Genomic DNA, 13,021 nt, shown 5'->3' with positions numbered 1-13,021 from the left:
CAAACTTGTCTGTACTGAAGATAACTTTCATCCAAGCAAAATACAGCTTTGGTCTCTGGTCACAGCAGGTTTTGGCAATGGTTGGCAGGAATAAATCTTCTGCACTATAACTCTGGAGCTTTCTGGAAAAGACGTCTGCTTAGTAGCTCTGTAACGGTGGCAGGAATTTAGTTCTGCACTTCTCTTTACCTTCTGCTTTATGGGGACTGACTAGCTGGGGAGGAATATGGCTTCTCCTAGGTCTCAGGACTTTACTCACAGATAGGCTCACAGGGAATGCTTTTGTCCTGGAATTCTGGAGTTTGTCTGCTTGCTTGTCATCCAGCTGAGGCTGCAGGGCTCAGGCTGGGGATCTGATCAATGTCTCAGCCGATAAAAGATCATGGCTTTCTTCCCTATGCAGGGGATCTCTTGAACTCTATCACACAGCCTTACCCAACAGGGGTGGCTGGCACACTGACCCAAGTTCCTTCTCCACCCAAGCTGAAGGATGTGGTAACAGTCCACACCTCCACAGAGGGGGAGCTAAGCTGGAATAAACCATTCCAGTCTAGATATACTAAACTGAAACTAGCTCCTTACCAATCCATTGCTACCACCTGCTGGTGAACATGGAAAATTACAAGGAAATTAACATTTAACATAGTTTTAAATGCACAGTTGTGAAGACATGAGCAAAATCATGTCAGATGACAAATGTAAAGGCTCTTAGGAGACAGTAGCAGGGTAGAGGTGTGTAGTAACACAACTCTGGGGTGTTACACAAGCATTTCCCAGGAAGAGACATGACCTACAGATTATAATACACCAACACCACAATCATACCTCCCAGTGATCCCCACACAGTGAAGTAGTTGCAGGGAAAAAAATCTATGTCCTTAAAGTTTACATTAATATTAGTGACTTTAAAAGTATTTACAGGGAGATATGCAATAATTACAGATTTTTCATATATTATAAAAAATATATAATATGAACTGATAAACATTAATGGTCAGTACACTTTCATAGGCCAAGTCTATTGAAGAGACGGGTAAGAGGGATGATGAAATCACAATACTTAGAACAAGGTGATGATGTCATAATTGGCCCCTGCCTATAAAACAGGAGGATGGCTTGGCCCATTCACTTTCTCTAGTTAGTTGCAGTCACATGATTTGTGTTGCAGATTTTGATATAGAGATTGTTAGAGCCCTCTTGTGGAGAGAGAACGAGGTAAGTCTAATCTTCCATTGATTAAGGAACTAGCAAGCCTTTCCCAGGGAGAGACATGACCCACAGATTGAGATGAGCGAATTTATAAATAGTTTGACTCGGCTGATGTGTCAAATTTTAATAATAAAATCACTTTGTGGCAAAGCGCATTTTTTTGTATGTAGCGGATGCAATGACAGGGAGATGCGATAGCGCCGCCCCCGTCATTGAACTCCTCAGATGCCACATTCGAAAACTTTTTTTTATCAAACTTATCGCCTCCATTTGCTCACGAGGGGCTGGCCGCCGCCATCTTGCTTGAAGATCTGGAGAGAAATCTCACGCTGAGCGAGATTACGTCATCATGCTGGCCAGCATGGTGTTGTCATACGCCACCATGCACGGGATTTCGGCCGAGATCTTCAATCAAGATGGAGGCTGACGGCCTGTCGTGAGCAAATGGAGGATCTAAATATGATTTTTTTTGTTTTTTACACTATTTCAGGTTAAATCGATTCTCAAACACGAAGCACAAGGAAATTCGGCTTCGAGGCGAATCGAATTTATCCTGAAATTTGGATCGAATTCCACTTTGTGGGATTCGATTCGCTCATCTCAAATTATAATACACCACAACCAGACTTCCCCGTGCTCCCCACACAGTGAGTAAATTGGGCACCGGTTGGGGGGAAACTAAACGTTTCAGTGTATCTAGATGGTGTTGGGATGCTGGAACTTGAAGTTCTATAATAGCTAAATGGCCTCAGGTTTCCAAGCACTGCTGACTGGTTACCTCCTGCAGCACCCACTGTCTGGGACATGACAAGAATAAAGGCCTTAGTATCAATGCATCACCATGAGGTAAATTCATAGACAGTAAATGTAGAGCGATGTCCTCATCTGGATTTCCAGGTATGGAGTTCTCCATGTATACTAACAGTATTAGTCACATCCTTATAATCTGCCATTAATAGCTCTGGACAGGTTCTAGATGATCAAACATATCAGACCTCTAGGAAGACGGTTATATCACAGTATAAAGTGATGACATAATATTTTGTTACGTGACAGAGATGAGCAAATTTTATATTGGTTCCAATTTGATTGTTTTGGCCAGAATTTATTAGACCTGAATTGGAGTGCCCTGCAAAATCGTGTATGACACTCTGAGGTCGCCTAGGACCATATCCAACTTCTTTCAAGCTCTTTAACACCAAGCCAGTATTATTAAAGTGAAAGTGGTAGCAACACAAATGGCTATGGGTAATTGGATGGTAGTAACAGCCTGTTTAATAACCCACTACACTATGAGATTTTATTTTTTTACCAGAAACTCTCTATAAATTATCACTGTTTGGTGGCAGATGCCTTCTTCTCTGTCTTCTGACCTCTAAAATGGCAAATGCCTTTTTGAGCGGTTTATCTGAAATTCACAGGAAACCAAAGTTTTTTTTTTGGCAAATTTGTTATAAACTCTAGTTAGGATCAATTTGCTTATCTCTGTTCACAAGTCTGGGTTATCTTGTGGTTCAATGCTGGACTATAAGAACTTCTGACTATAATAAGAGTAATAAATGTTCTCTACCATCTCCCATCTTGTGTCTATCTCCAGTGTTTACATGCTTGTGAACATGACATCTCTCCAGGATTGCACACAAACAACCAAATTGCTCTCAGATAATGTGGATGAGGAAAAAGCAATAGGAACTCCTCCACATGAGCTGGAGGACACTGACGAAATCCCTGAACCGCAGGACGTGCATGCCCTGACTGGAGTGTCTTACATACGCTCCATCATTACTGTAGTGATTCTATCCTACATCAATCTCACCAACTACATGGATCGCTTCAGTGCAGCAGGTAGGTGGGGAGGGGTACGGTTTATCAGGCCATTAGAGTTGAAGGTGTCAACAATAGGAATATCTGACTCTTCATGCCATGTGGAAAACTATGATTACCACTGACCCCCTTGAAGTATTATTCCTGTAATTTATTACATTCCATATATACCTCTTCAAATATTTCATGGCAATTTCTCCATTTACAAAGTTACTTGATATTTTCTAAGATTGTGAACTTAATACAAGTGGCAGTGACCACCTACAACCACAGTTCTCTTCTCCCATTTGTTCTGACAGGGGTGCTCCAAAACCTGCAAGATGCATTTCACATGAAGGACAGTGGACCGGGCTTGTTGCACGCAGGTAAATTTCATCAGTTTCATAATCACTTTCATTAGAGGCCCATCTGACAGCAGAGGAGGATAGATTAAGACCAACATGCAATATACCAGGCTTAATAAATGTCTCCCTATAAGCAATAATGTGTTACATTGACTGTCATGCCTTCTCTTCCCCTCGCCTTCAGTATTCGCCACCAGCTATATGCGGTGTTCTTTAGCCTTTGGATACATCGGTGATCGCTGGAACAGGAAATACATTATGTGTGCAGGGATCTCCTTCTGGTCCATCATGATCTTGTGCAGTTCCTTCATCCCCAACGATGTAAGTTTACTATGAATCGTATTGGTAGTAACATACACTTAGGAAACATTTCTTCTACAAATCCAAAATTTAAAAGGTTGTGCCAAGTTTTGAAGGGGATAGATGACTGATAGGTGAGGGTTTGACCTCTTGGACACCCACTGATCCCCAAAAACAGACCCCAAGAATAGCAAGATAGTGAAGGAAAACAAAGTAAAAGTATCATACAACTCAATACAGTAGAAACTAGACGTCTTGAATCCTTTTACCAGGGATGCAACTATCCATTTTGAATAGTTCTTAATTGTAAAAACTTACAGAAATAAAAAACAATGCCTCAGGGCTGGGGTAGGTGACTTCCTTGTGCTCCACCTCATATCAGGCAGGAAGGGCACGCAGTTTACTGTTGTGCCACTCCAGTCACAGTGTAGCCCACTCTGCCTCAGCACCTTACCACAGGCTGCATTCAGAAAGGGGGCATGCCATGCAGAAGGAATGGAAAGTGCTTTCATCGATCAGAAGAGGGAAGCATTTAATGGCCAGCCTCTTTCTCCTTTGGCACCACATGCCCAGGGATGGGATTTCAATTTTTAGCAACAGGTTTCCTACTCAGCAGTGGACACACGGCACCACAATACATGTTTACATATACATACACCATATATATGCAACACACATATACATAAATAAACCACATAAATGGTACACATACATAAATACACCATATATACACCGCACACACATACCATCCAACTAAGGAGCTAAACTACAGTGGTGCGTGAAGTGAACATCTCCAGCTGCCCTGCCTCCACCAGAGCACTGGATCGGGACTCAGACGGTAACATGGTTCTCTGATCCAGTTGTAAATTTAACACCCCGATCTGGAGAACTGGAGGGAACTGGCTGAATCCCATGCCTGGACATGACCCCTTTCTGATTCCTGCTCTCGGTGCAGTGCTGCCAGCAAATTTGTATATTGCAGTGCAGTGATGGCTGCTGATAATCTGCATTATATGAAGAACCATATCTATCTGTGCATTATCGTATGAACCCTGCTGATATTATGTGACGCCCCCTTCCCCTGAGTAAGGCTTAGTGTAGTGGGGTGTCTCCTATGCCGTCCAGCACTGCCTGTTTTCTGCTCATCATACTGTCTATAATAACGGTTTATGTTCCGGGGTGTATTACAGATGTATAAGAAAACTTCACAAAAGCTTCACTGGTGTATTTTATGTCTTTACAGTATTTCCTACCTCTTTTGCTGATAAAAGGACTAATTGGATCCGGAGAAGCAAGTTTTTCCACAATCGCCCCGTCTATAATTGCTGATCTCTTTGTGGCAGAACAGCGCAGCCACATGCTTGCCATATTCTACTTTGTTGTGCCCGTTGGCTGGTGAGTGTCCTGTGTAAACATGGGGGAGATTCACAAAAGCTGTCTAATGGTGGGTTTACCCTGCAAATCTGCAGCAAGTTACAAGACAATGCATGTGGATAAGGTCATGAACATATCATCTACATGCAGTGGAAACTGTGCAGACATACAAGCACACTGTGGATTTTCAGATCGGCAGGACGCTCATTCTGTCATTGTTTTTCAGCAGGATCCACAGTGGAAATATTTCCCCATTCCATATTCACTTCCCTTAACAGAAAACTCAATTAATTGGTTGCTTTGGACAATTTTTTTTATTTTTTTTTTAATGTTAGATAGCTCTAGCTGAAGACAGCTATTGCGGACTACAGACTGCCATAAAACAGCTTGTAGCACAATGTTGGCCTCAGGAAGAACCACACATTTCCCTCTTCTCACTTCACAGAACACCAATGACAAGAAGATGAATGAAGCAACTGTACATTACATTAACCCCTTTATTTCTGCTTATTACAGCGGTCTTGGATACATCGTTGGGTCTAAAGTGACAAGTGCTGCAGGTGGTGACTGGCACTGGGCTTTCCGAGTAAGGAATAGTCCTGAGGGACTCCTGTGGATAATCTCTAAACTTCAGCTGTAACTCATACATAGCGACCTTACTGCTCCTAGAGATATATGGAAGTAAATATAGACATCTCCTTGTGCAGCACATCATAGATTAGAATAAAATATTTCCTTAAAGGGATTATGCCATGGTTGATGTAAACAATTAAAATCAGACAACATATAGCACATGACAATGTCATTCTAACAAAGCTAGAACCAGCCCTGTACCTCACATGGGTCCAGAGATCTCCCTATTCAATGCTCCAATTGCTGTGCTAGACTTATTTCAGGGCGGCAGTTCCAGGGGGGTGTCCTTTCTTAGCTCTCTCTATCACAGCTCAAAGGGTGGATCCTTTTGCAGGGGTATCCTTTTTGCTGCAGTTTTCTCCCTATACGGCTGCAGCTCTCTCCATGTCGCTGTTATAACTGTTAATAGAGCCGGTAGCAGTTGAACGAAGGAATTGAGCATGTGTGACCACCTCAGTAGGTGGACGTGCACATTGCTTTACAGAATAAACACTAGGGCAGGGGTGCACAATCTTTTCTGGTTGGGGGCAACATTGTCAGACTGAAAGAATCCCATGGGCCAAAAATAAAAGTTAAAGGGGTGTTACCAGCTGATATACTGTATTTATTGCATATTGTACATACAGTATAGACCATAAATGTCTGCTTACACCTCCAGGACTCCCATCTAATGGGAGAATACATGAAAAATGCATGTGAGCAGCCACAAGACATAGACATACATGTCTGTCACCAGATGGTTTAGGGCCGCACAGAATGATATCAAGGGCCGCATGTGGCCCCCGGGCCGCAGGTTGTGCACCCCTGCACTAGGGGGTGCCATTATAATTGAAGTAAAGAAAACATCTAACAACTGAAGCGTTTTTTTCGACCGAAAGTAAATTACAAGAGAAACTATTTTTTTTAATGCTAAATTATATAAAAAAAACATTTGATAATGGCACAACTCTTTGAATATTAATTACCATACAGTATGTAATGGAACTTTTTCTACATCCATATATTATTCATCCTGAATCTGGTCACGTTCCTGCATGTGATAATCCTGCTATATATGTAATATAGAAAGGGGGACATTTACTTTACATGTTGCACCAGAATTATGACGTAAAATGCAACAAAAAGGATAGAGTTTTGACTTGTGCCAAATATATCAACTGTTGTCTGCAGAATTTTCACCATAAAGAATGCATCACACCAGTTATAAATGTCAAAGTGGATGGGGCTATCCAATTTGCGCATATTATGCCTCATTTATCATCATCTTGTCAGCAGAAATGGCTCAAATTTTGCGGACATTTAAGCAAGCTTATGTGTTTTGGGTATAAAGTCACATTTATGGCAGAAAGATGCTACTTTTTAACAAAAAGTTACATTTATTAAAAAGAAAACCAACTCGTCGTAGGAACAAGTGATATGTAAATATTAAAACAGGATTCATTTATTTTTATCTAATCTCAATAAGCGAAACAGCAGGGTTTTGTCAGTAAATTGACATTAAACAAAAAAACAATAACAAAAATGTCCCGAGTCTGAGACAAAAGTCACAATTTACCACTGGAAAAGTCGCAAAAATGCTTCAAAAGTGGTATTGGCATTAAATTGTGGCAAATCAAGAGAAATAAGCGAATAATCAAGATTATATTTTAAAAAGTCACATTTTAAAAGTGGTGTGTGCCTTTTGCTATATGAGGTGAAACAAATCACGATTTTTTATTTGTAATGTTAGTATTTTTTTGCGTCTTTATTGATAAATGTCCCCAATTTCTCCTTCTTCTACAGGTCACCCCTGGTCTGGGCCTTCTCGGAGTCCTGCTGATGGTCTTCTTTCTAAAGGAACCTCCCAGAGGAGCTACAGACAGGAAGAAAAAACTCAAGTTACCGAGCTCCAATAGCTGGATGTCTGATGTGAAGAAGCTGTTCAGAAAGTTGGTGTTTTCTGTGTAGTGATTGTCACTGATTGTCCCTGTGACTTCTCTGTAATTTACACGCTTCTTCCTTCTTCACTCTCTGCAGTCCAAGCTTTATGTTTTCTACACTTGGGATTACGGCTGTAACATTTGTCGTCAGTGCACTTGGCCTCTGGGGCCCTTCTTTTTTAGAGCGTGCACGAAATGTCTTGCATGAGAAGGAGCCATGTCAGACTGCGGTGTGCACAAATGATGACAGGTAAGCGCTGATTTACTGTATGTAAATACTCCTCGCTGTGTAGCCACTCCCGTCCTCCTGACCGCAAGAAAGAAAGGTACAGTAAAGATGTAGCAGAGCTAAAATTATTGGTTAGGGTCCATTCACACGTCCGTGGAATGGGTCTGCATCCGTTCCGGGTGCAGACCCATTCAATCTCAGTGGGGCAGGAATGGATGAGGAGAGCGCACTATGTGCTCTCTGCATCTGCATTTCCGTAGCGCAACCACGATCTTCCGGTCCGCAGCTCCGGAAAAAAATAGAACATGTCCTATTCTTGTCTGCAATTGTAGACTAGAATAGGCAGTTCTATGGGGAAGTCGGCCGGGTGTATTGAGGATACACAATTTGCAGACGTCTGAATGAAGCCTTAATGCGTTACGTAAACAGTGGCAAAAAAATGTTGTTTGACTTCTTCAAAGGATTACAATGGCTTTTTTTCATGAGATTACACTATGGTGTGTTATCAGAGTAAATTTTAGCTTGGCTATAAGTAACTCACCGCCTACACCAACCCCAGGACATGGTGAGAGTTGTAGTTTTGTAATTGTGTATAATATATCATCAGAGCAGCACATGGAGGTGCCAGCAGGGTGTCGGTCAGACTGCCCATCAGGTATAAGCTGCTCAGATATGTTTCTAATCACCATAATGACTTTTTTTGCAGTCTGATTTTTGGTGCGATTACAGTCCTCTCGGGCATTCTTGGAGTTGTAGCAGGAGTGGAAATAAGCAAAAGATACAAGAAAGTCAACCCCCGTGCCGATCCCATCGTTTGTGCATGTGGAATGCTGATCTCCGCCCCCTTCCTGTTCTTGGCTCACGTTTTTGGAACTATCAGCCTTGTGGCCACTTATGTAAGTGCCTGATGTACAGATTGCTGTGATCCTCTTATGGGGTCTGGGGTAACGGACTGATATGATCAGCACTAGAAATCATAGTGTATGGTGGGGGCTGTCATTTAATATTTATTTCAAAACTGTTGATGATTGGATGAATAAAAAATAATAAGTAAAGGGGTTCTACATCTTTTTACTTCTGATGATCTATCCTTTGGATAGGTCATCAGCATCTGATCGGCTTGTGTCTGACACCTGGGACCTCCGCTGATCGGCTGTATGAGAAGGCAGCAGCACTCACAGAAGCGCTGCTGCCTTCTCGCTGTTTCCTGCAGGCCAGTGACGTCACAACTATGGGCACATCTTAGCCCCATTGAAGTGAACGGGACTGAGCTACTCCCAGGCCAGAGAAATACTCGTGGCGTCACTGGCCTGCAAGAAACAGTGAGAAGGCTGCGTCGCTAATGCCAATTCTTACAAAAGGATACCACATTCCCAATATAAGGAAGCACAAAAAAAAAACATACTGTATATTCACTGATCTTAATTTTCTTCAGGTCTTTATTTTCATCGCAGGAACATTACTAGCCTTCAACTGGGCCATCGTGACTATTATCCTCCTGGTGAGTTACAAAAGATGTTGGACTTACCTTAGCTAAAATGATATTTATTTAATCAGTCTACTGTCTCTCCTGCTCTACCCATTAAATACCCCTTATCCTGTTGATTACTTATTTCCATCTGTGGTCACTTGTTGAGTTCGTTACTCAGAATATCCTCTTATTTCAGTATGTGGTGCCTCCCACAAGACGAGCTACAGCCCAGTCCATGCAGATTGCAGTGTCCAACCTGCTGGGAGTTGCTGGAAGCCCCAGTCTCATCGGCCTGGTAAGTAATTGTTATATATTGATCTTTATACGGCATACTGTATGAACATGAGACCCGATGTGGCTGCCTCCATGTCTACATACAGCATCCAATAGTATATAGGCAGCATACATGTACAGACATGTAAATATAGAAGAACTGTATAGAACTTCAAAGACAAGATGTCCTGGACCTAGGTCATAGATTAACAGCTGAAGGAATATGCTACACGAATCATGTCTCTACCAATGTATAGTATTGAGGTGAGGTATCTAGAACCAGTGCTGGTTTTAGTTTAAAGCAGGCATCCTCAAACTGCGGCCCTCCAGCTGTTGCAAAACTACAACTCCCAGCATGCTCGAACAGCCTACAGGTATCAGCCTACAGCAGGGCATTGTGGGAGTTGTAGTTTTACAACAGCTGGAGGGCCGCAGTTTGAGGATGCCTGGTTTAAAGGATGGAAACTCATCCACTATATATAGTGAGGCATCTGCTCCTAAAATGATTTTTTTTTCACTACCAGTTTTCCTAAGAAGTATCCAGGGTTTGCTATCTGGAAGAATGAGTCCACGTCTTTCCTAGTCATACATAACTATATATCTCTTCTCATCTTCAGATATCTGACCTCATCAGAAGAGGATATGCAGAGTCGGATCTCCTGACATATCGCAGTCTGGAGTACGCCGTCATGACTTGTTCCTTCGTGGTGGCGATTGGAGGCGCTTTCTTTTTGGCAACTGCACATTTTATAGAAAAGGATCATGAGAAGGCAAAAACAGAGTCTGAAGGTACGTCTAGATATATGTCCATTATCCTTTCTTGGATAACATTAGTTTTCTAATAAGTTAATGTAACACCCTCCATCTATAAAACCGTTGAATCACATCGCTACTGTTAAAGCACTTCATTATGACTTTCCTAGTATAACATACGTTAATAACAGAAAACAGAAGAGAGGAGCTTAGAGTACCAAATAATTAGAAAAATACACGTTTTTATTGAGTTCATGATAAAAAACACATATAATGGATGCCAAAGACAAGGTAAGGGAACAGGGGAAAGAAAACGAGCGCCACCCTGGACGAACACACTGATCACAAAATATAAATAGAGTAATCTATCAATTATATTACTGTAGATATGGGAAAACACAGTTATGTGTGGTACAATGACCAACCCATGAATATAGTAGTAGTGAATTATTTAATGTAGAGGGTGAGTAGAGATCAATAAAAGGGAAACCGCCATGGCTGTAGTGCATAAAATACAATACAAGGGACATTAGTCGTACAGAAATGTGTAGACAGTGTACCAATGAATGGGCAGTGATAGGCCAAGTGAGAAGTCTCAGCATTGGCAGCACATAGCCATGGCTGGGAACCTATGATCTGAAACTCACCAGTAAGGGACCAAATGTGAACGGAGAACCAGGATGGCGCTACCCCAACGCACGTTTTGGCGTGCCTTCGTCAGGGGGTCAATTACGTTAATAACAGTTGGCCACTTCCCCTTTAGTTATAGGACTATAGGAATGAGTCCACGTCTTTCCTAGTCATACATAACTATATATCTCTTCTCATCTTCAGATATCTGACCTCATCAGAAGAGGATATGCAGAGTCGGATCTCCTGACATATCGCAGTCTGGAGTACGCCCTTATGACTTGTTCCTTCGTGGTGGCGATTGGAGGCGCTTTCTTTTTGGCAACTGCACATTTTATAGAAAAGGATCATGAGAAGGCAAAAACAGAGTCTGAAGGTACGTCTAGATATATGTCCATTATCCTTTCTTGGATAACATTCGTTTTCTAATAAGTTAATGTAACACCCTCCATCTATAAAACCGTTGAATCACATCGCTACTGTTAAAGCACTTCATTATGACTTACCTAGTATAACACATGTTAATAACAGTTGGCCACTTCCCCTATAGTTATAGACCTATGTCGGTCGTTTTGGATGGAATTTACTTCCACTTATATTAATTATTGGGTTTGACGGATTAGTAAATATCTTGTATTCTTTTCACTGCTCTTGCTGTGACTATAGCATTGCATTTGTGTTAATCTTTATCCATTGGTTTTGTCCTTTCTCCAGACTAGCTCCACCACAACAACTGCTGCCTGCCGAGTATCTCACTCCAGACATAATTGGCATCCCTAGATTATACAGTATATGTAAGTTAACCTTTACATGACTTTTTACATGAATTTACATGTACAGATGTAGCAGGGGTAACACACAAATTCTTAACTCAAATTTCTTAACTCATTGCGTTATCTTGAAACAAAAGCCACTGAAAAGCAATTGCTTAACACATTTAGTTGCATTTAGTTTAGATAACATGTCTCATAAAGCATGTGTGTTTACCCTGCTACATTAGTATTTTAGTGTTGCCCTCCATGTCTACATATAGCATCAAGTGGGTAGTCCCATAGAAGGTATTGGGAGCCTTCCCTATATACAGTAAATGTGCATACAGTTAGTTGTCAGTCGCTGATTAGGACCACTCCTAACCCACAATGAGCAGAGATTTCATCAATCATTACAGGTTATGCTCAATCTTTATCAACATAGCTATATGTCAGTTGCCTCTATGTAATAATGACATGCCTATGAGTCCTTAGTCATCAATATTCTTTTAAGAAATCCTATGTGTACGCATATGTATTAGACCTAATAAAGAACGCTCCAGGGCAGCACCAATGACAATCTTCTTTCTTCTCCCATATTACTGCTTATATGTAATAAACTGCTGCTCTATGTTCAATGGTAATCATGTACCGTTTATATATTTTGTTTTTGCAGATGACTATGCCAGAGGGTGGTCTTTCTGAGTTCCGACAGTGAACATGGGATCCTGCTAAAATGACTCCACTACCAGTCAATAACAACATAATGACCACCATTTTAGACTTTCTATGGTTATATTTATTTTGCTGCAATAAAAGGCAGAGGCGGGCTCAGTCTCTTTTCTCACCATTTACTGGACTTTCTGCTACATCTACCTTATGTCAAATTTACGCTTTTATGTCGTCGTCCAGGGGATCGACAATCCTTAATCCATGGTTCCCTAGAGGTTTCCTCCATTGGGGTTTTTTCCTCCCCTGAGTGTTAAAAGACTCTTTGCAAGTCAGGGGTACCATCAACAAGGCCATTTCAAATCTACTCTCCTGTTAATAAGTAGGTATGTATTAAATGGAAATATTCACTGGTAAACTTAATAGTGGTGACCATGACATGAAGAAGGTGGTAATGGCAGGGCTGGACTTTCACATGGCTATATCTGTATACAATGGTTGGCTTTTTATGGGCATTATAACTGTCATTCTGAATGTTTAGTGCTCCCATATAAAAGCTGATAAAATTGGTGTGACACTTTTTAGGAGAACTTACAAAATTCTCCTTGATTTAATTGTGACTAGTAACACATTTTTTTTTAGAC

The 13,021-nt window shown here is 41.3% G+C and overlaps 1 protein-coding gene across 1 annotated transcript; it reads left to right on the top strand.

Moving 5' to 3' along the window:
- The first annotated feature begins 3,017 nt into the window (after positions 1–3,017).
- On the top strand, positions 3,018–11,678 carry LOC122939304 (protein spinster homolog 1-like). The gene is made up of 13 exons (XM_044295375.1): positions 3,018–3,054; positions 3,333–3,398; positions 3,562–3,698; positions 4,921–5,072; positions 5,568–5,637; positions 7,467–7,612; positions 7,701–7,853; positions 8,539–8,728; positions 9,268–9,333; positions 9,500–9,598; positions 10,194–10,365; positions 11,300–11,335; positions 11,674–11,678. Exons 1-13 carry the CDS (start codon positions 3,033–3,035, stop codon positions 11,676–11,678), a joined length of 1,314 nt encoding a protein of 437 aa, XP_044151310.1. The 5' UTR covers positions 3,018–3,032.
- Positions 11,679–13,021: the final 1,343 nt, after the last annotated feature.

The sequence above is a fragment of the Bufo gargarizans genome, chromosome 5, assembly GCF_014858855.1.
Source record: "Bufo gargarizans isolate SCDJY-AF-19 chromosome 5, ASM1485885v1, whole genome shotgun sequence".
Classification (NCBI taxonomy): Eukaryota; Metazoa; Chordata; class Amphibia; order Anura; family Bufonidae; genus Bufo; species Bufo gargarizans.
This window is presented reverse-complemented; position numbering and strand designations above follow the sequence as displayed.